The sequence below is a fragment of the Stigmatopora argus genome, chromosome 16 (assembly GCF_051989625.1).
Source record: "Stigmatopora argus isolate UIUO_Sarg chromosome 16, RoL_Sarg_1.0, whole genome shotgun sequence".
NCBI classification, from domain to species: domain Eukaryota; kingdom Metazoa; phylum Chordata; class Actinopteri; order Syngnathiformes; family Syngnathidae; genus Stigmatopora; species Stigmatopora argus.
The window spans coordinates 13,858,487-13,882,860 of NC_135402.1; the positions used below are offsets into that span (position 1 = coordinate 13,858,487).

Below are 24,374 nucleotides of genomic sequence, written 5' to 3' on the forward strand. Positions count from 1 at the left end.
ACCGCCCCGCTACGGGTCCACTGCCGAATTCACCAGCAAGCACTGTGCTGCAAAATGTTGACGTGGGTTTCTGTAATGACGGTTGTGGTGTCGTGCATAAACTTCAGAGCAAAGGGAGAAGATTGTGCATGGCACAACAGAAAGTTAATGTTCCATGGCTTTTTTTTCTATGAAGAACCCAGAGAGTTATTTAGTTATTATTTATTTCATAAAGTGTTTTTTATTTCCTGTTTTTTCTGTGAAGAACTCAGAGAGGGTTATTTTGTTATTATTTGTTTCCTGACTTTTTTTCTGTAAAGAACCTGGAAAGGGTTATTTGGTTGTGTGGCTTTCTGGAAAACAATAAAAAAAATTAAGCTCCCCTACGATCGTCACACTTTTTCTGTTACAAACTGACACCGGCCCCCCATCAGAGAAGGGAAAAGTTATGTGGCCCTCACAGGAAAAAGTTTGGGCCCCCCTGCTTTAGAGTATTGCAACACAATCTGGTAACATGGCATTTGGGTGCTCACCTCTCTTCTTCATAGATGGGCACTCGCGTGTAGCCACTCTGCATGATATCGGACATGGTGGAGAAGTCGAGCAGTGTGGAGCTTGGCAGCATGAAACAGTCCTTTAGGGGTGTCAAGATGTCCTCCACCGTCTTGCTGCGCAGCGTCCCGCGACTAAATTCCTCCTTCACAAACTCACTGGTAAAAGAGAAAGCAGACTTGAGAGCAAACTGGGCTAGTGGCGTGACACGCGTTACCTGTAGGGGTCATTGACGCTGCTGCGGATCATCTCCATGGTACGCTCTCTGATGCAACAGGTACTGATGTCCCGCCTCAGCGCCAGGTCCAGGATCAGCCCCAGTGGGCAAGAGAGTGGGCACGTCAGGACCATGCTCACCTGAGCTAGCCAGGCCAGGCCTGGGGCCAACCGAAAGCCATAGCCAGAGCTCAAAATGTGCGGCACCAGCTCGCCCACTACGAAAAGCGTCGAGGCGGCAGCGAAGGCGGCAGACGAGACGGAGCCAAGAGCTCGGAACAGCAGCACTGCCAAAGCCGAGTGGCCCAGCACACACAGGAAGAGTAGCGAGCATGCCTGTCGCAAAAAAGACGCAGTGCTAGCTTCAGTCTTGGGTTGTTGCAATATACTGATATGATTATACAGTCGTACCTCTACTTACGAAATTAATTGGTTCCAGAACTTTTTTTGTAACTTGGAAATTCCTTAAAGAATTAGAAAATAGACATATAAAATGTCTATTTTCTAATTCGTTACACAGTCCTCACTCAACTACCAACTAAACCCTTTAAATTGGTCAAAGTGTCCCAATTTTGTATGAAAGATGTGAGGAAACAAAAAAATGATAGAAAATTATAAGGAAATGATTTATTAATCTGTTAAAATAAATAAAGGATGTGAAAATGTGCCCTGCACCACTGAAATAGTTCCCTCCACGGCCGTTATATTGGGAGACATAATACCCGTATTTGTCCGCCAGATGGCGGCAAGAGCCCGTTCTAGCCGAAAGCCGTCCATTTTGTAGTACATTTTAGACTTTTACGTGTGCCCTGTGTGTGTGAGAAAATATGTGTCGCATTGCATTTGTACGGTTTTAAATCGCTTAATAAGGGAATTCAAAATAAAATAATGGATAAGGAAATGCATTTACTTTTTGGGGGATTTCGTAATCTTTTTCGTATCAGCTCACTCATTTGTATATAAAAATGTTGTCACCTAAGATTTTGTACCTAGAGGCATATGTAAGTAGAGGTATGACAGTCAGTCATACCTCTACTTACAGATCCCTCTAGATACAAAATCTTCAGGTTACGAATTATTTTATATGCAAAAGAGTGACTCGAGATACGAAAAAGATCCACGTTACGAAATCCCCCAAAAAGTAAATGCATTTCATTATTCGTTATTTTATTTGGAAAATATTGTTGCGGATAAATTGATTCTCACTTTAGAAACTCGCTACCCTCTACTGGGCTCTAATTTTATCCCTCTCATTCTATCTTATGTAATAACAATAGTACAACAGTATTCAATTACCGTATTTTCACGACTATAAGGCGCACCGCATTATAAGCCGCACCCTCAATGAATGACACATTTTATTTTTTTTCCACATATAGGGTGCACTGCATTGTAAGGCGCACTGCTCCGCATTACACTGGTCTACCGCACCACATTATGCGGGTCTACAGTAGAGGCTGGGGTTACGTTATGCATCCACTTGATGGTGCTGTGCGAAAGGGAATGTCAACAAAACAGTCAGATAGGTCAGCCACTTTATTAATAGATTACAAATCAGCTTTCTGACATATCCATTCGCTCCCAACATGAATAAACAACTGGGTTTTTTTCTCCGAGGTTATATATATATACATATATATATATATATATATATATGTATATATATATATGTATATGTATATATATGTATATATATATATATATATATATATATATATATATATATATATATATATATATATGTATATATATATGTATATGTATATATATATGTATATATATATATATATATATATATATATATATATATATATATATAAATAAATATATAATGATTATTGCTGATAGGGCAGCAAAGGGGCTGAACTACCAAGAAGCCCCACTGGGGATGGTGGTTTACACCTGTGATGAAAATTTACGGGCCACTGATGTATGGGTAAACGACCCAAATTGAAAGACTAGTGATTATTGGATTGGATAACTTTATTCATCCCGTATTCGGGAAATTTTGTTGTCACAGTAGCAAGAGGGTGAGGATGCAGGAATAGGAAAGGCATTTTAGACATAAATAGATAGGCATTCAGATAGGCATTAGATAACGCATCAACCTTGCGGTTCGAGGATCTACTAATGAAAGCGGGGTGGATCCAGACCTTCCAGAGTGTGGAGTATTCCTGGTGTCCTCGGGAATTCGTAGGTTATCTCCGGGTACTTCAGTTTTACTCCAACAAACCAAAATTATGGATGAACACTACATTCCCTGATTATGAGTGTGAGCATGGATGATGCTCTGTCTTTTTGTGTTTTTGATTGGCTAGCCACCAATATATAATATATCAATCAAATATCAAGGTGGAAAAGGATTTGGAAATTTGATATTGATTTCTGAAATCGCCAATAAGCCTTTCGGGGATGGCGGCGGCAGGTTAGTACAAAAACAAAAAGAAAGAAAACAATTTCATCAAATGAAATTTTTGACAGGAATGCAGCAGCAATACTCCACATTTGAAACTTAACGTGGAGAAACAAATAATCTGCTCTGCAAAATGTGAGATTTGGGATCACTGAGGTAAAAACAAAAACAAAACAAAACAAATTGGTACCTCAGCTTACTTGGGTGAGCTGCTTTTAACAAAGCTATCTTGAGTCACGGAAGTCCTGTGTCTCGACAGGGGGGTGGTGGCCTCGGTACGGTGCCACTACACAATTTATGGGGTTAAATTGGTGGCAGAGCATGCTTAACCTGTACTCAGCATATCAGTGCACAATTTGAAATTCCAAAGATTTATAGCAGGGTCTCAAACTCGCGACCCGCGGGCCAACTGCGGCCCCCAGGACGATAATTTGCGGCCCCCGTCTTAATATGAAAGATTAATGTTCGTGCGGCCCGCAAGATTGATATGAATGACACTTGTTGTGTTCGGAGCTGAATGAACCAATCACGGTGAGGTATACGGCTCTGGAGGGCGGGACATCGGCCGGGCTGTCCAGTGCCTCGCTCACTCACTCATTCATTCCTCCAATCAGCTGGGCGGAGAAGCCGTGAAGCCGATCACTCCGCTCGGCGCGCACACTCCTCTGCTGCTCACAGCATAGAACATAGAGCGAAAGTGCGCATGCGCCACAACCCCGCGCGACTGAACGTGAAAGATCAACCCAAGACTCATTCCAAGTGGAAAAACATATTACAGAGCCCCAGAGATGTCTCTTTCAAAGCCTGGCGTGAAGAGAAAGGTCGGTGATGAGCACAGACAGTTTCAAGAAAAGTGGTGAGTGCAATATTTCTTTGTTGAACACAGGGGCACCCGACGTGTCTCATTTGCACTGAAAAAGTTGCGGTGCACAAGGAATACAATTTGAAACGTAATTGTACTATGAGACATGCTGAGGAGTACGAAAAATACCAGGGAGATGAGAGAGCCAACCAGGTTGCCAGTCTTAAAACACGTCTTCTGAGGCAACAGGATCTCTTCAAGAAGGCTACCAAAGACAGTAATGCAGCAGTCAAAGCTAGCTACGCCGTTTGTGAGTTGATTGATCCTGTGCTAAGTGATCCCAAATGGCTCATGGACTTGGCTTTTCTTGTTGATATCACACATGAGCTTAATGTACTGAACAAGAAGCTACAAGGCCAGGGGCAACTTGTCAGTGCTGCCTATGACAACGTGAGAGCATTCTGCACTAAACTTGTGTTATGGAAAGCCCAGCTCTCTCAGACAAACCTTTGCCATTTCCCAGCATGCAAGGCTCTCGTGGATGCAGGCACACCATTCAGTGGTGAGAAGTATATTGAGGCCATTTCGAAGCTACAGGAGGAATTTGATCACAGATTTGCAGACTTCAAGACACACAAAGCCACATTTCAAATTTTTGCGGACCCCTTCTCCTTTGATGTGCAAGATGCCCCTCCTGAGCTTCAAATGGAGCTCATTGACCTGCAGTGCGACTCTGCACTCAAAGCCGACTTCAGGGAGGTGAGTGGAGAAGCAGACAAGCTTGGGCAATATTTGAGGGAGTTGACCCCCAGCTTCCCTGAACTTTCCCGAATGTTCAAGCGGACCATGTGCCTTTTTGGGAGCACATACTTATGTGAGAAGCTCTTCTCCACCGTGAACTTCAATAAGTCCAAGTACAGGTCCAGACTTACTGATGAGCATCTTCAAGCTCTACCGAGGGTCTCCACTGCTTCCTCCCTCAAGCTAAATGTGACTCAGCTATGTGAGAAGAAGCGCTGCCAGGTCTCTAGCAGCAAGGAGTAGGCAAGAGAAGCCGTGTTCAGAATATTTCATGTTCAATGTTCCATTCAAGTTCGGAAAGTTAAAGGTTAAAGAGCTGTTAATACAGACATTTGAAACGGAATTAAAATAATTCATTTTCTCTACTTAGCCAGCTAATGTATATCTACTGTATGCTCATTATTATTATTATTTTATATTTGTATTACTGATTGATTGATTTTTTATTCATCTTTAAGTTAATTTATTTAATTCATTATTTCTTGTTAAAAAATAAAGATATTTGATAACGTTGGAATGTTTTATCAGCGCTTTTCTTGTGGAAATCCTGATGCGGCCCAGTCTCACCCAGACTCGGCCTTTAGCGGCCCCCAGGTAAATTGAGTTTGAGACCCCTGATTTATAGTGAAGTGATAATGGCACCCAAATTTTGTTAACAAAATTGTTGGCTGGAAGGACAGAAGGTTCTATATCTCGTTATGAAATTACTGCCTACATAACGAGTTCAACAGGACAACAACATAGGGAAATCCTATTTAGAAGACCATACAAATCGCCATTATTCACTGTACGATTGGAACTGAAAAAATCTTTAAGAAATCGCATTCAAATTGGGTTTGCAGAAGGAAACTGTGCTTCTCAACAGGAAACGGACTGGACCAACGTTGGTGCTCAACCTGCAATATAAAGAAGAAGCACCAGTACGCCGAGAAGGGGATGTGGAGCCACCTTTGCATTGTAAGAATGTACCCTCAGTTGAAACGGTTGAGGAGACGGACGGGTAAGATAAACTTTCTGACCCAATAAAATGCAAACACCAATATTAATTGGAAAGAACTTTGTATATTGGTTTTATTGTCTCCATATGGTTTCAATGGTTCAAACGTTTCAATTGAGACTAAACCTTCTTACAAAGGGTTAAAACAAACGACCAGACGAGGGAAAATGTGATCGGATATAACATCTCCCTCAATCACCATTCTTTGGGGAAAGTGTTTTTACAAAAGAAAAAAGTGTCCTGCTTGTAAAGAAAAGGAAAAATATTGAAACGGTGTCTATCCTATTACAGAAGCAGTGAATGAAGTCAAATTTTCCACTGTGCTAACTTTACCTGTTTGAACCTTACAGGCATGGTCTGAATCTGGGTGCGGTAGATGAGACATGGTGTGCCCATTGTCAGAGACAAACAGTCTCACTGATTCCACATTTTGGCTTATGGTGGTGAAGTGGGGCAAATAAATTATATAACTCCTGTAAAAATAGAAACAGGACTATGTGCTTTGGTTTCACTGTTTTTACCAGTATCTGTTTTAGTGGAGGAGATAGAATTGGCGGCTCGGAATTTCGGTGCGGCGACTGGCCTCTCTCGACGACATTGAGCCTCATCGAGGGATGGCGATCCGACTTATGGGTTGGTTTGCCAAATTGCAGCGGGGGTCTATTTTTCTTTGGGTTACGCCAAATAAAAATATGAATAGGATGAACAACATCCATTACAATGTCCAAAAAAAAGAAATTGGATCTTCAATGAAGGAACAGCTGGCAGCCACCAGTCTCATGACTTTCCAGGACCGCAAAGCGGTTGATATGCTTCTGATGGTTGATGTGCTCTTGAGGGAGCAGGGGGCGTATGCAATGTTTGAAAATGTTGCACTCAACAACATGTCCCCCAATGGGTCCCTAACCTGGGCCGTTGAAGGCCTGCAGACCCTGAACCGGAAACGAAGAGGCACTCTGGAGTGGAACGATCCACCTTCTGGCAGACTGGTGGGATAAGGCCTTCGCCAAATGTAAAAAATTGGCCTTCACTGAGGTGATATCAATAGCTGTTTTGGCTAATACTTTGACAATGTGTGGGTATTGTCTTATCCCCTGCTTACGCTTTTTGCTAGACCGACTTAGGGTTGATACAGTAGCTCTAACAAATTCCGAATTACAAGGACTGTATCTGCTTATTAGACAGCCTCCTGGTGATAACATTGATGTCCAGGATTATGCAAATTATGAAAATGAGTTGAACGAGAATGATTTTGTTCTTCCTTTTTCAGGCCAGATATGAAAGTAAGGTGAATTCTGGTAAAGATTGAGACAACGGACTTCCCCAAATGTATTTGTATTTGTCATAAATAAAAAAATGATTATGGGATTGCGTACACATAATAACAGGGGGGAATGTTAGGTTTATCATTATTATAGATGTGAATCAATATTATTATATTATATGTGCTTGCAACAAAGAGTGATTGACATTAATACAAAGGGCATTTTAATACATCTCTTGCAAAAGTAATGACTGTGGTTCGCATCAAGAGGACTGTGAATGGCCTTGGGCATGAAGAGGGTTCACAACAAGCGCTCTTGGGAACTGTGGACTGTATTGGCTTCTCGGGATGGCTCACAACAAGAACTGTGGATTATTTTGGGAACCATCATCTTCTCAGGATGGTTCACATCAGAACTCTCTTGGGAAGATTCGACAGACCTACAATTGTTTTGAGAACTGTGATAAATTGTTATGAGACTCTAAAAATGTTTAGACTTCTGTGGGGCATGGCGTTAAAATCTTATGAATAAATTAGCAAGAGACCTCGAGTTGTTAGAATGATCTAGACCGGAGGCGCGGATGGATGTATTCTCTTCTTGCAAGAATTAAACAAAGATGTGACTTCAGATGCCTCTTTTATTGTGAATTTGGAAATACCTAAGGATAAGGTGTGTGGGTGTGTGTGTGGGTGTGGGTATGTGCATGTGTATGTGTGTGTATTTGTATGTATATGTATATATATATATTTAACCTCGGAGAATTTTTTTTAAAAAGGAAGAGAAGAGGATGCAGAGCTGGACGAAAATGTCAGGAAAGAAAGCAACACTTCAAACCCAGCATTCCATCTATTATAATGGGGAACGCAAGATTTCTCCCCAATAAGATGGAATAGCTAATGGCGCTTATGTGACATACTAGAGTGTTTGATCTATTAGTGTGACATACTAGTGTTTGATTTATTAGTGTGACATGCTAGAGTGTTTGATTATAAACGATTGCATGTAAAGAAGGTATAACGAGTTTGGATTGAATGGGTATATCGGTGGTCGATTGTTGATCCTTGGATCCACATGGCAAGTGTGGGGCATGTTAAAGAAGATCGGTATTCGATTATTGATGTCTTAGCAAATAGCTTGAGGCACGGGAGGTGTGTTGAATCATTACAGTAAAAGTTGGATTGAAGTAACAACAACATCTCACTGTTCTGATTATTTCCCCCTGTGTGTCAAGGTATGCTGTTTGTTTAAAAGGCTGGTTGAGTTTGGGGTTTGTAATATACAGTGTTTAGCGTGTGAGAAAAGAGATAATGGCTATTAATGTTTATTTACTTTTGAATTACGGGCGTGAATGTGAGAGTCTCGGGTCACACACATGGAATAGCATTTAGCACGCTACCTTCGGCCACCATTATCGTTGACAGTGTCTATAACGGTCATAGAAAGGATTTTATATTATTGATATTGCATTGTTTGCCCTGTTGAATAATAGTAGGACTACTAGAAGTTGTAAAAGGAAAAGATATAACAAGTTATGACCGTGTGTTGAACGAGTGTGTGTGTGTGCATTGTGTTTTGGGTTCTAAAGTGTTGCTAATATATATATTTATATATATATAGGTGTAATTGTACATTATGTTTTGGGTTCTAACGTGTTGATAATGTATATATATGGGTTTAATTGTATGTTATGGGTTTTTGTGTTAATTGATTACAGTAAAAGTTGGATTGAAGTAACAACAACATCTCACTGTTCTGATTATTTCCCCGTGTGTCAAGATCGAATGCAGGGTGTAACATTTTGGAGGCACCGCTGGGATTGCTGTTCAAATGTCCAGTGTCCAAGATCTGCTCACTGAATTCTGAGCCAGCTAAATCCCCCCAAACACTACAAACCAGGCAGATGGCAGTGAGAGGAGGTGTTGCTGTTTAAGAAGAACTGGAAATTGGCGGTTGAGTACTTGTCATCTGAGGCCAATACGAGATCATCAGAGGGACAGTAAAGACGTGCCAGTTCAGAGTTCACTCCTGTACAGTCAACAGAGCTCCTAGATCGTCAACAAAATGGAACAGTTACTCGAAGAGGTGGTAGGAACATTGAACAACCTGACGGAAAATAACCTACTGGAAATATGTGATTTTCTTAACATATTAAGAAGTGTTAAACGGAAATCGCGTCTATCATTAGTGGCTCACATTGTGAAGTACCTAGAAAGAGAAGAACTAGAGGAACTGCAGGATGAAGGCATGTCTGAATTGTTGAAACTGAAAGATAAAATATCAGATATGAAGCATGAAGTCAAAATAGATGAAAACGAAAAGCAAGGATCAAGATTGGAAGAGACTCCAATAACTTTGCCCCAGCTACCAGATGCTGCGGACCCTCAAGGGGGTGTGTCTCCCCAGCCCCAGCCAAGCTCATACTGGCGCAAGGACTTCAAAATTGCCGCCCAAATAGGTGAACCAGGCCAGAGGGACAAGCTGACATTCTCCAGCCGTGTTCATCAAATTGAAAATGGACTGAATAGGGGTTACCGCGATGTGGAAATTATTGATGCAGTTATCAGAGCTATCTCCCCCAGTTTGCAGCTACGTAATTATTTGGAAGAGAAACCTAACCTCACTCTTCCCACACTCAAACGCATCCTACGCGCTCATTTTCAGGAAAGGAGTGCTACCGACCTCTATGTGCAGTTAGCTTCAGAAGTGCAGCATATCAAAGAGACTCCTCAAAGTTTCTTAATGCGAGTCTTAGTTCTTAGACAGAAGGTACTGTTTGCATCTCGAGAATCAGAATCAGGACTCCAGTATGACCCAAGTTTAGTCCAGCGTATGTGCTTGCACACGATACTCACTGGTCTCCAGAGTGACAGTGTTAGAGTAGATATGCAGCCTCTCTTGCTGAACTGTAAGACTTCAGATGAGCTTTTGCTAGAGCGGTTAAATGTAGCCTGTGCTAATGAAACAGAAAGGAGAAATAAAAAGAAGTTTAGTACCCCACAGGCAGCGACACATATTAGCAAGGTGCACTAAGAAGAACTACGACCTACCAATTGCCCTGGAGAAGAAAAACCAAAAGTGTCCCGTGAGGTACGAGCGGAGTTGACTGAACTTAAGGCAAGTGTTGCTTCTCTTAAAGATCTCAGTGCAGAGATAGCTCAGATCAGAGAGACACTACAGCAGGCTATGTTTCAGCCTCAGTCCTACCTCCCACCTTCAGTTAGAAGACCAGTTAGGGAGCCCGAGCCACCTTTTGCAAAACAAAATTACTACAGCAAGCCCCCAGCACCCCCCTGGAACACTAGCCGCCCTGCTTATGTCCCAAGAAGGTGTTTTGCTTGTCAGCAGGGAGGGCGAGATGTGAAGTGCACACATTGTTATCGGTGTGGGAGTGGAGAACATTTCCAAGCTGGATGTAAAATCCGAGGAGGCAGACCACTAAAAGAAGAGACTATAGCAGAGCTAACTCAGGAAAGGGAAGGTGTGGTTCGTGTGCTTTGTGGCACACCCAGTCCACTGGCCATCGTCAATCCTCCCAGCATGCAACAGCAGCAGGTGGGAACCTGCCGATTCAAAGGCAAAGATCAGACGACTTAGACAAGAGCTAGAAGAGAGGAATGAACAACTGCTGGACAACAGACACCAGCAGGAAAACATGGAGGAAGAAATAAAGAGGCTACAGCAGGAGAATTTGAAGCTGCTCGTAGACGCCCGTGCAGCCCGCGCCTATCGCGATGAACTGGATGCGCTGAGAGAACGCGCAATCAAAGCTGACAAGCTGGAGTTATACAAGGCCAAAGTGGAGAAAGGGAGACAAGGGATGGAGGAGGCGTACACCATTGCCACCGTGAGTGTACGAAAAGCTGCAGAACGAGGTAAAAAGCACTATGACACCAAAGTGAGGAGCTCCGTGCTACAACCAGGAGAGCGCATCCCGATAAAAAACCTGACACCAGAAGGAGGAAGAATTGGCAAAAGTATGCAGAGAAAGAAACAGCAGCCCGTATCTCATCTTCAAGAGTCAGACGAAGACATTGGTGACGAATATGACTTTCACTACGAGCCCCTCCAGGTGCTAAATGAGAGAGATGCCCAAGGGATGGAGTCTGAGCACAGGCCACTGCTAGCGAATCAGAGACTCGAAGTGAAGGGCCCTGCTTCCGGACCAGTACAAGCAGAAGATGACTATCAGCTGGAGGACCTGCCTGGTGAGGGAACAAATCTGGCTGTTGAAGATCCTCGTGATGATCATTTATCAGAGACCTCTCCGCCAACCACTGTGAATGAACCTGAGGCGTTGACTTATGAACGGCCAAGAAGGGAGAGACATCCACCACGACGAACGACCTATGATCAGCTTGGTGTCCCCTCCTGTTATAGTACTCAGTCACCACATCAGCTGCTACCTGCTTACCCTGCACCAGGAGTGGTTCCTTGGTTAGTACACCTGCAGCCATATTACATTCAACCACCCTTTATGTATGGACTCCAACAGGCTTGAGCCTACAAGGGTGACATGTATTATGCGAACATGGACTGTTACGGACTGTGATTACAGTTTCCATCCAGTGAACGTGGACCGTACAGGTTGTGGATTATATTTGAACTGTGGCCCTTGCCGCCTGGAGTTTTCATGAGTATCAGCTTACAGAAGAGGATGTGAAATGACAAGTTCGCTAGACTGTTCAGCATTACAACCAACAAGGGGAAGATATTTGGAATATACTGATGTCGGGACGACATTTGTTTTTGTGGGGGGGGAGTGTGACAAACTAGAGTGTTTGATCTATTAGTGTGACATACTAGTGTTTGATTTATTAGCGTGACATGCTAGAGTGTTTGATTATAAACGATTGCATGTAAAGAAGGTATAACGAGTTTGGATTGAATGGGTGTATCGGTGGTCGATTGTTGATCCTTGGATCCACATGGCAAGTGTGGGGCATGTTAAAGAAGATCGGTATTCGATTATTGATGTCTTAGCAAATAGCTTGAGGCACGGGAGGTGTGTTGAATCATTACAGTAAAAGTTGGATTGAAGTAACAACAACATCTCACTGTTCTGATTATTTCTCCCTATGTGTCAAGGTATGCTGTTTGTTTAAAAGGCTGGTTGAGTTTGGGGTTTGTAATATACAGTGTTTAGCGTGTGAGAAAAGAGATAATGGCTATTAATGTTTATTTACTTTTGAATTACGGGCGTGAATGTGAGAGTCTCGGGTCACGCACATGGAATAGCATTTAGCACGCTACCTTCGGCCACCATTATCGTTGACAGTGTCTATAACGGTCATAGAAAGGATTTTATATTATTGATATTGCATTGTTTGCCCTGTTGAATAATAGTAGGACTACTAGAAGTTGTAAAAGGAAAAGATATAACAAGTTATGACCGTGTGTTGAACGAGTGTGTGTGTGCATTGTGTTTTGGGTTCTAAAGTGTTGCTAATATATATATTTATATATATATATAGGTGTAATTGTACATTATGTTTTGGGTTCTAACGTGTTGATAATGTATATATATGGGTTTAATTGTATGTTATGGGTTTTTGTGTTAATTGATTACAGTAAAAGTTGGATTGAAGTAACAACAACATCTCACTGTTCTGATTATTTCCCCCTGTGTGTCAAGATCAAATGCAGGGTGTAACACTTACAAAACTACAACGACATTATCGGGAATGCTGCATTAGGTGCTTCACGGAGACATGGCTGAATGAACTAACATCGAACTCTCTCGTCTCCTTGGCTGGTTTTCAGCTGGTGAGGGCGGACAAAAAAGCTGAGGAGAGCGGTAGGAAGAAAGGTCAGGGACTAGCTGTTTTATTAATAGCAGATGGTGTAGCCCCAGGCATAATTACGGTGAAGGACCAACTTTGCACTCGAGACATCAAGCTAGTAGCTGTTAGCATCAGGCCGTTTTACATCCATCCGGAGTTCTCGCACGTTATCGTGATAACTGCGTATATACCTCCTTCCGTCGATGCGGCAGTCGCTCGCGAGCTGCTTCACGCTACTGTGTCGCGGCTGCAGACGTCACACCCCGAGTCTCTCCTTCTTATCTCCGGTGATTTTAACCATGCTTCCTTGGCTTCTACTCTCCCCACCTTCACTCAGTATGTGAAGTGCCACACCAGGGAACAAAAAACTCTGGATCTGCTGTATGCCAAAACAAAGGAGGCATACAGCTCAGTCCCCATCTCTCCACTGGGCTTCTCAGACCACAACCTACATCTATTGTAAGGAAAAAAACAACAACCACAAAGATCATACAAAGATGGACCAGCATGATACTGAGGGACTGTTTTGAGACCACTGACTGGGAGCTGCTCTGCAATTCACATGGGAAAGACATTGACAGCCTGACCCACTGCATCACAGATTATATAAACTTCTGTGTTGAGAACACTGTATCCTCCAAGAAGGTCCATTTTTTCTCCAACAATAAGCCGTGGGTCACCCGGGATCTAAGGGCCCTCCTGTACAAAAAGAGGGCTTTTGGGTCTGGGGAGAAAGTATGAAAATGGTCCAGAAGGATCTTAACAGAGAGATAAGGAAGGGAAAGGCCATCTACAAGAGTAAGCTAGAAAACCAACTCTAGAGAGGCAACGCCAAAGAGGTCTGGAGGGGGTTGAGGACAATTTCGGGCCATGGAGGCAACAGTGAGAGAGACCCGGTGTCTGGAGACAGGGAGTGGGCCAATGAACTAAGTCAGTTCTTTAACAGATTGAGTTCTGCCCCCAATCCCCCAACCCCCCAGACCAGAAGCACGTCTCCCCCTCTTTCTGCTCGTCCTCTTCCTCCCTCTCTTCCACCGCTCACACATCACCACCCTCCCCCACCGGATCCAGGCAAATTACGGTGAAGGAGCAACTTTGCATTACTGTCGATCAGGTGATAAGACAGCTTAAGAAGATTGAGGCAAGGAAGGCTACCGGTCCAGATGGCCTTAGCTCCAGACTAGTGAGGGACTGTGCAGATCAGCTTGGCAGTGATTCTGCATATTTTCACCCTCAGCCTCAGTCTGCAGAAGGTCCCCACCTTGTGGAAAAATTTCCAGTGTGGTCCAAGTTCCAAAGACTGCGAACCCCAGGGAGCCCAACCACTTCAGGACGGTAGCGTTAACCTCTCACCTGATCAAGACAATGGAGAGAATCATCCTGAATCCCCTGAGCCCCCTGGTGAATGGAGAGCTGGACCCTCTGCAGTTTGCCTACCGTCCAGGTATTGGTGTGGAAGATGCTATCACCTACCTGATGCACAGGTCTCTCTCACACCAGGAGAAGCACGGTGCGAATGATGTTTTTTAACCTCTCTGGTGCGTTCAACACCATTCAGCCAGTCCTACTGAGAGGGAAACTGGAAGATGCTGGAGTAAGGAACCACCTGGCTGCATGGATCATCAACTTCCTCACTGACAAACCATAATATGTGAGACTTCAGGACTGTAGGTCTGATGTGGTACCTTGCAGCACGGGGGCCCCACAAGGCATGGTGCTCTCCCCACTCCTCTTCTCCCTCTACATATAAGAATTCAAACAGAATACAGACACCTGCCACCTCTAGAAGTTCTCTGACGACACCGCTATTGTTAAACGAGTGATGGACGGGAACGAACTAGAGTACAGGGTAGTTATCACAGCCTTTGTTGACTGGTGTAGGCGAAACCACCTATACATCAATGCCATCGCTTTTCGGAGGAATCCTCAACAGACCACTCAGGTGAACATCCAGGGTAGAGACATTGAAATCGTGGAGAATTTTAAGTACCTGGGTGTTCACCTCAACAACAAACTAGACTGGTCCACAAACATAGATGCCCAGTACAAGAGGGGCCAGAGCTGCCTCTATCTACTGAGGAGACCACAGTCCTTGGAGTGTGCAGGAGACTGCTGAGGACCATTTACTGTGGTGGCATCTACAGTGTTTTATGCAGTGGGCTGTTGGGGATGCGGGAGCAGGGAGAGGGACAGGAACAGGCTGAATAAGCTGGTCAGGAGGGCCAGCTCTGTTCTAGACTGTCCTTTGGACTCTGTGGAGGAAGTGGGAGAGAGGAGGATGCTGACCAGGATTATGTCCATCATGGACAGCACTTTCCACCCCCAGTTTGTGGAGTCCCTTCAAAGCTCTTTCAGCAATAGACTGCTGTACCCTCATTGCAGGAAGGAGCGATTCTGCAGATCCTTCCTCCCATCAGCTGTCAGGCTCTTTAACAAAAGAAATGGCTGAATGTTAAGACCAACTGTATGTACAGTTGTGGTCAAAATTTTACATACACTTGTTAAGAACATAATGTCATGGCTCTCTTGAGTTTCCAGTTATTTCTACAACTCTTTTTTCTCTGATAGAGTGATTGGAACAGATACTTTGTCACAAAAAACATTCATGAAGTTTGGCTCTTTTATGACTTTATTATGAGTTAACAGAAAGTGATCAAATATGCTGGGTCAAAAATATACATACAGCAACACAAATTAGCAATTTTGGTGACTTAGAAAGTTGTGTCAGTCAAATGAGCTTCATAGCATGGCCTCTTAACTTCTTGTGAGTGATTATGAGTGACCACAGCTGGTGACTTCTCCGAGGCCATTTAAATAGGGCTCATTGGATGCAAACGCCCACAAACGCTACGATGGGAAAGTCAAAGGAGCTCAGCATGGATCTAAAAAAAGGGAATCCTTGACTTGAACAAGTCAGGAAAGTCACTTGGAGCCATTTCAAAGCAGCTGCAGGTCCCAAGAGCAACAGTGCAAACAATTGTTTGTAAGTATAAAGTGCATGTATCAAAAATATACATACAGTAGCGCTAATATTTGGTAACATGTCCACGGGCCATTTTCACCTGAATTAGGTGCTTTTGGTAGCCATCCACAAGCTTCTAGCAAGCTTCTGGTTGAATCTTTGACCACTCCTCTTGACAGAATTGGTGCAGTTAAGTTAAATTTTAAGGCTTTCTAACATGGACTTGTTTCTTCAGCACTGTCCACAAGTTCTCAATGGGGTTTAAGTCAGGACTTTGGGAAGGCTATTCGAAAACCTTAATTCTAGCCTGATTTAGCCATTCCATTGCCACTTTTGATGTGTGTTTGGGGTCATTGTCCTGTTGGAACACCCAACTGCGCCCAAGACCCAATCTTCGAGCTGATGACTTTAGGTTATCTTGAAGAATCTGAAGGTAATTGTTAGGGTTATTAGTCTTACATTATTATATATTTGCTTGCAATGAAGAACGCTTTGCTTTACTTAGCTTATTAGTCTTACATTATTATATATTTGCTCGCAATGAAGAACACTTTGCTTTACTTAGCTTATTAGTCTTACATTATTATATATTTGCTCGCAATTAAGAACGCTTTGCTTTATTTAGCAAGAAGAAAAAGAACCATAACTATATAACTGGAGAAGAGAGGACGTGCTAAGAAAAAGAGCCATAACTATATAACTGGAGAAGAGAGGACGTGCTTGCCAGGTAATCTGCCATCTATGTGAAACACTTTCAAACCAAGGAAATTTAAGATCTCTAAGGCGTCTGCATACAAACATTTAACAAAGGATTTCGCGTTCGACAATGAAGCATTTACGTTATGTCCACTTCACATTACTGGCCACAATAATATAATCACGCAATGCAATTTTTTGTCTCTCTGTGTTCTAATTTGATGTGTATTTTAAAAAAATAATTTCATTCCATACTCCTACAATGCATAGTTTGTCTCTGTGTTTCATTTTTTATTTTTTTTAAGACATTAGAACATTAGAAAAGTCATATTAGTACATCTGCTCGCAACCGTGTAAATGCTCGCTCCTGAGTTAGCCTAAACAACGGGAAGGTCACTCCTCTCTCCAGCTGGATTTTGCACACGATTCTTCACACCACTCCCTAGGGAAGATCCGGAGGACTTTCAATTGTTTTGAGAACTGAGATGCCTGTTGTAAAATTGTGTGTAATAAACAGCAAGCGAGTCGTCGAACGGCAGAATGAACCTTGGACGAAGACGCATCAGGTTGGATTCTCTCTTGCAAGAACACCTCAGATGGGTCTGATGTCTGTTTTATTTGTACGTGCATTTGGAATGCCTATTGGTGAACTTATCATTTATCCTCCATTATCCCATTAACTCTCTGTAAAGCACCAGTTCCATTGGAAGCAAAACAGCCCCACAGCATAATACTACCATCACCGTGCTTGACGGTAGGCATCGAGGGTTGGGGTTAAAGGCCTTACCTTTTCTCCTCTAAACATATTGCTGGGCATTGTGGCCAAACAGCTTGATTTTTGTTTCGTCTGACCACAGAACTTTCCTCCAGAAGGTCTTATCTTTGTCCATGTGATCAGCAGCAAACTTCAGTCGAGCCTTAAGGTGCCGCTTTTGGAGCAAGGGCTTCCTTCTTGCACGGCAGCCTCTCAGTCCATGGAGATGCAAAACACGCTTGACTGTGGACACTGACACCTGTGTTCCAGCAGCTTCTAATTCTTGGCAGATTTGCTTTTTGGTGATTATCGGTTGAATCTTCACCCTCCTGACCAATTTTCTCTCAGCAGCAGGTGATAGCTTGCGTTTTCTTCCCAAAGAAAATCTAATTCTGATTGGTTAAAGCAGGGGTCACCAAACTACGGCCGGCGGGCCGTATACGGCCCGCTGGCACATTTGGACCGGCCCTCTGAACAATACCAGAGACGCTATCGGATTTTTTTTCCTATTTGGCCTTGAAGACTGGGACGTTTTAATCTTGTGTTTGGTTCATTGCACCCCTGCTGAGCCCACAAATCATACAATTGAAGCGGGGCTTCGCATTGCTTCTTTGGTGACACGCGCGGGGAGTGTTTCCCTTTGATGCATGTGGGCACGTCCACCGTTGCATGCACGAGCAGTGTTACCGAGACATCTGGACGATCGCAGGTGAGGGCGGAGCCCTGGGACCATCGCGGACTATTCAAGCATATAAAAACTGTGCAACCTGTTTGAGAACGGAATAATGGCGAAAAAGTTAGGTAAGAGAAAAATTGATTCAGAATGCAGGGTATTTAACCTGGAGTGGCCAAACGATTATTTTTTTGTTCAATGCAAAGAAAAGGCTGTTTGTCTCATTTGTCAAGAGACGGTGGCGGTATTCATAGAATACAATCTTTGCCGACACTATGAATCCCGTCACAAAGACAAGTACGATAGCTTGCAAGGCCAAATACGAGTAGACAAACTCTCAAAGCGAAAAAGTGGACTATTATCTCAGCAGAACCAGGCATCCGTTCGGGCCAGCTTTCGGGTTGCTAAATTGATAGCAAGCAGCGGTAAGCCTTTCACTGACGGAGTTTGTTAAGAAATGTATGGATACTGTCGCGGAGGTGTGTCCCGAGAAGAAAGATGCATTTAATGCCGCAAGTCTGTCGGCGAGTACAATGACCAGACGCGTTGAAGAAATCGGGAGTAATGTATAAGCCCAGCTGCAGCAGAAGACGAAAGAATTTGACTTTTTTTCATTGGCACTGGATGAAAGCACGGACGTGCAAGACACAGCGCAACTGCTCATTTTTATTTGTGGAGTTAGCGCAAACTTTGAGATTTGCGAGGATCTGGCAGCCCTCCAAAGTCTCAAAAGGACTACAACGGGAGAGGATATTTTTGACAAAGTGTGCCAAACCATGGAGAAGTTGGACTGACTGACGGGGCTCCTAGCATGGTGGCCGAAACTCGCGGTCTAATAATGGGACGCATGAACCGGGAGTTGGAAAAAAGAGGTCTCACCGCCCCGCTACGAGTCCACTGCCGAATTCACCAGCAAGCACTGTGCTGCAAAATGTTGACGTGGGATTCTGTAATGACGGTTGTGGTGTCATGCATAAACTTCAGAGCAAAGGGAGAAGATTGTGCATGGCACAACAGAAAGTTAATGTTCCATGGCTTCTTTTTTCTATGAAGAACCCAGAGAGAGTTATTTAGTTATTATTTATTTCATAAAGTGTTATTTATTTCCTGTTTTTTTCTGTGAAGAACTCAGAGAGGGTTATTTAGTTATTATTTATTTCAATAATAGTGTTATTATTTGTTTCCTGACTTTTTTTCTGTAAAGAACCTGGAAAGGGTTATTTGGTTATGTGTGGCTTTCTGGAAAACAATAAAAAAATTAAGCTCCCCTACGATCATCACACTTTTTCTGTTACAAACTGACACTGGCCCCCCATCAGAGAAGGGAAAAGTTATGTGGCCCTCACAGGAAAAAGTTTGGGGACCCCCGGGTTAAAGCAACAGTTTTATCGTTGCTTGTTTTGTGCAGCAGAGCCTGCTTAACTGACTGTGAAGGCCTCAAGGCAAATTTCTGACCCTGGCAACAAATAGCTGAAATGTGATTGGTTAGATGCTTAAATATGAAAACACACATCTGGAAGCAGCGCAACCAGGGGAAAAGCAAGTTAATTAACCCCAAATGTAACAAAAAACTAACCAAACATTCTTCCCACATTTCAAAGACATCCAAAGTCTTCAGAAAGCACCATAGGGGCAGCAGGAGTGTCTTTCTGTGAGGTTTTCGGCGCACAAGGGACATTGCGACCATTTCTTTTCTTGATACAAATATGCTTTTGTACAAGGACATGACACTGCCACGACGATTGCCTAATTTAATGGCTCCAAACATGTCATCATTCTCCATATTGAAGATAACTTGCAGATGTCTCCTCATGCCACTTACACGGCCATACAGCATGAATCCCTCATAATGCTGGTTCATATTTTTTTTATTCATAGCGGTTACCACTCGCTGAGTGTCCTCGGAAAAGGATATTGTAGCCGTCTTCCGAATGCCCGCTTCGTCTTTCTTGATAAAATGCACAGTACATTAATTTATTGTGCAAAGGCGTGCTACGTTCTTTAGCATAGCAACTTCACTTTTTCTCGGTCACTGTCATCATGTCTCATTTTGTCCTGGGCTCAATGGATGCCAGGATGCTTAGGAGACATTTTCAACGGTGACTCCAAACAAAGCTGGAAGATGCTTGGCGTAGTCTTTCTCCACAGGTCATGTGGCCACAGGAAATTCAGTCGCAACAAAACAAGAGAAGGCAAGATGTCGGCCTTCTCTGCCATTTTAGATAATTCTTCTTCTGCGGTGAAATATGGCTTCTTCTTCTGCAGTGAAATATGGCCTCTTCTTCAGCGCTGAGTGCCACCCAATTCACCGCCGGATAAAAGGAGCCCTGACTTCCATCATTTTTTTATCCCCTGGCTTCCGCTTGCGAGTTTCAGCGTGAATTTTTCCATTTTTATGAATTTTGTTGTACTCAATATTATAAAAATGCGATGCATACTGAAGCTGCAAATGTTGAAGCTGCGAAGTGGTGAAGGTACAGTGGTACCTAGAGATACGAGCTTAATGCGTTCCGGGACTGAGCTCATATGTCGATTTACTCGTATCTCAAATCAACGTTTCCCATAGAAATTAACTAAAAACAAATTAATTTGTTCCAACCCACTGAAAAAAAAACGCCCAAAAATGGGATATTGGAATGGAAAAACATTTTAATTTGTTGTAATTCACCATCTATTAACGGAGTATCAAATAACTAGTGGTTATGATGTTTAATAGTACTAAAATTAGACGGATTGCGCGGAAGGGAGAGAGAGAGAGGGAGAGAGAGACTTTTTGCGTGGCAACGCGCTAGTGAAATAACAAACAAATTTAAATGAACTTGGGTTATGATACAGACACACATAAAATAAGTTTAATCTAAGCTTACACTAAACTTAATTCTAATTTTGTTTTAAATTTTTATACCTTTCTTCTCCCGTGTTGGCTCTATTTGCCCCGCCTCCACCCTGACTTTTAGCTGCAGTTTTTAAAAGGAACCTATCGAGGGTTGTTTGCTTTTGTCTTCCCTTCAAAATATTCCAAAAATGATGCGCAAAAATGTTCTCACAATAGCATAACGCACGACCATTTGCCAACAGGAAGTAGTATACTCCTCTCGTATTGGCGATCAAGTCCTGCCACGCGTACACTATTCTGCAGTGACAAACGGGGGAAAAACGGGGCCTACAGAGATGAGGTCCTTAGACTGAGCGAGTGGTACGCTCTCAACAACCTGGCGCTGAACGTCTCCAAAACCAGAGAACTTATCCTGGACTTCCGACGGAACAAGGCTGCTCCATCGCCCCTGTATATTAACAGCGAATGTGTGGAGTAAGTAGAGACTTTCAAATTCCTAGTAGTCCACATCTCTGCTGATCTCACTTGGGCGGCAAACACCACAGCATTCATCAAGAAGGCGCAGCAGAGACTACATTTCCTGAGAGTGCTCAAGAAGGAGCAATAGAACACCAACCTGCAGAGGGTGATCAACTCAGCCCTAAAGATCATCCATAAACTGCCCCCAACCCACCCTTTCCAGCATCTACGAATCCCGGTGCCTTATAAGGGCATAGAGCATTATAAAAGACAGTAAGCATCCTGGCTTCCACCACTTCAACCTGCTGCCCTCTGGAAGGTGCGACAGAGATATAACTGCAAAGACAAGCAGACTCAAGGACAGTTTCTTCCGAAGAGCTGTCACCATACTCAACTCGAGTTCTGCACCTAAGACCTAATCAAGACTTATTACTACTACTTAAACTACTAAGTATTTATTATTTGACCACAAATCTATCTATTACTATTTAGTGATTATTTATTTATCATTACTATTTAGGGTTTATTTATTTATAATTACTATTTAGTGATTATTTATTTATCATTACTATTTAGTGATTATTTATTTATCATTACTATTTAGTGATTATTTATTTATCATTACTATTTAGTGATTATTTATCATTACTATTTAGTGATTATTTATTTATCATTACTATTTAGTGATTATTTATCATTACTATATATTGATTTCTATGTGTTTGCCTGTTTATAGCATCCATAGACTCAGCAAGCGGTCCAACTAGGCACTGAAGATCTCCAAAAACCGTGGCACCATCCTGGACACCCATCTTGGAGTCTAACAGAACAAGCCCGCTCCGCTCTGCTGACCTCACTTGGACTACTTAAATGTTTCTTATTTATTGATTATTTAATAATTATTTATCCATACTGTATATTGATCGTGTCTGCTTGTTTGTTGTTGCGTCCATTGACTTAGCGAGTGGTGAGACTTGGCGCTAAACGTCTCCAAAACCAACCATGGAACTCATCCTGGACATCAGACAGAACAAGCACGCTTCACTCTGCTGACCTCACGTGGACAAATTTATTGATTTATTTGTCCGTCTGCTGTTATTTGTGCACTATGTGGTGAAAGCTTTGAAATCTCATTATACTTGTATAATAACAATAAACGCATTCAATTCAATTCAATTTAAAAAACACAGAAAAAATATGCCCAGTGCTCGTAGAGACATTTACACGAGGGAGTTGCGGCAAGAAGTTCTCATAAGCAGCAGCTGTATGCTCGTATATGAAAATTTGTCTCGTATCGTAAGATAAATATTTGCTCAAAATGTTACTCGTATCTCAAATTGCTCCTCTGTCGGGGCACTTGTATGTCAAGGTATTACTGTAATATTCATTAATCTTAATCTTCTGAATCATTTATCCGCATGAGGGTTGCGGGGTGCTGAAGCCTAAATCCAGCTATCCGGGAAGGGGGCGGGCCATTCCCACCACGGAGCTAAGGGGAGAAAAATCACACAGTGAGGAAGTTTACCCTTGCTCTCCTAACTGTGAGGTAGACGTGCCAACCAATCTCACACCGTGCTGCATCAAAATAATATAGGTATGTTGGAAAATTTAAATGCAATCACTTAATAGGGATAATTTTGAACTAATTATTTATTATTTACTAATTACTACTTATTTTAAAATATGAACTCAACATTTCTTCAATACATCCACGATGTTTTGGTAGTTTTGTTTTTACCATAAAGTTTTCTCTCCTCTTGACGGGTTCCAATATTGAACTAATTTTATTTTAAAATATGAACTCAACATTTCTTCAATACATCCACGTTTTTTTGGTAGTTTTGTTTTTACCATAAAGTTTCCTCTCCTCCTGACGGGTTCCAGACGCTTGGCAGCGTGCTTCTCCTCTTCCGAACCACAGCTGTGCAGCACGTAAAGCTCCACCGGGTCGAGCCAAAGCAGGCTTAGGTGTACTGTCCTCAGCAGCCCGCAGGCGAGCACCAGCATCGGTCCCAGTACTGCCAGGCCCCAGGCCGGGATGAGCTGTGGGAGCGGTGGCTCCACACGAAGTCTGTCCGATCCCGCGGATGTCCACGCGGCACCGCTTTTTACGCATAAGTGAAAGAGGTTTTCGTCGTCGTTCCCCGTCCGGACCTCCACTGTCAACAGCCCGCTGCAGTCTTCATCCGGCACGAAGGGTTCCGTGACCTGGAAGGCGGCTTGCTGACGTTTAGCTTCGTCACGACACTGGTCGGAAATTCCGGAAGCCCTGGCGAAGGCCAGCCAGGGCCAGGTCCGGTTCCGGATGTCGCAGGCGTACAGCCGCAGCTTGAATGCGACTCCCTGGGGCGCCGCGACTATGCCCGCCTTTATCCACACGCGACCCGTAGGGTCCTCCGGGAGTAAGCGCACGACGGGCGACGTTACTTGCTCGCACGAGCTCAACCGGATCCCGCAATACAATAATATAATCCACAACAAGCGAAGGCCTGACAAACTGGCCACCATATTGGAATTGCTCGGCTTGCTTTGTGGGCAGGTCATGTGACTGGAACTCCGCAGAGAACCCCGCCCATTCGGAACCCGGTGCCTTGAGCATGCTAAAATAAAAATAAAATAGCCGCAGTACATCGAAAATAATACTTAATACTCGTCATTCGAAAGATATATGCAAAATCTTACTAATTTGTAGACGCAACACACTGATTTGAACAAACTTACGTAAAGCGACGCGTCACCTCGCGTGTATTCTACGTTTATGTTCGACATGTTTGCCACTTTTGCTCCAATTATCATAATTGAACAAATTATTGTGGTGATTGAGTAGTACACACAAAAAGGTCAAGGTTTCCCCACGTTCCCATCACGATATGCAACACAAGACAAGGTAACACGGAGATCTTGAAACTTAAATCAAGAGAGGGATAGGGATATAGGGATGGGGATATAGGGATAGGGATATAGGGATATGGATATAGGGATAGAGATATAGATATAGGGATATGGATATAGATATGGATATAGGTATGGATATAGATATATGGATTTATATACACGAAACAGCAAAAATTGCACTAAAATGGGGTAAAATCCACTTCCTAACAGTGTATGTATGTATATATATATATATATATATATATATATATATATATATATATATATATATATATATATATATATATATACGGC

The 24,374-nt window shown here is 42.9% G+C and overlaps 1 protein-coding gene across 6 annotated transcripts in view; it reads right to left on the reverse strand.

Annotated features, from left to right (window-relative positions):
- The window catches only part of cnnm3 (cyclin and CBS domain divalent metal cation transport mediator 3), a 63,197-nt gene extending 39,446 nt beyond the window's left edge, over positions 1–23,751 (reverse strand). For 3 of the 6 annotated variants that reach the window (XM_077623016.1, XM_077623017.1, XM_077623018.1), the window contains exons 1-3: positions 23,037–23,746; positions 749–1,083; positions 513–689 (exon numbers count right to left, since the gene is read on the reverse strand). In XM_077623016.1, the coding sequence (XP_077479142.1) occupies positions 513–689; positions 749–1,083; positions 23,037–23,729 (1,205 nt within the window). In that variant the 5' untranslated portion in view covers positions 23,730–23,746. Of the gene's footprint in view, positions 1–512; positions 690–748; positions 1,084–23,036 lie in introns of all 6 variants that reach the window. The other 3 variants (XM_077623019.1, XM_077623015.1, XM_077623020.1) reach the window with 3 other exon arrangements.
- Positions 23,752–24,374: the final 623 nt, after the last annotated feature.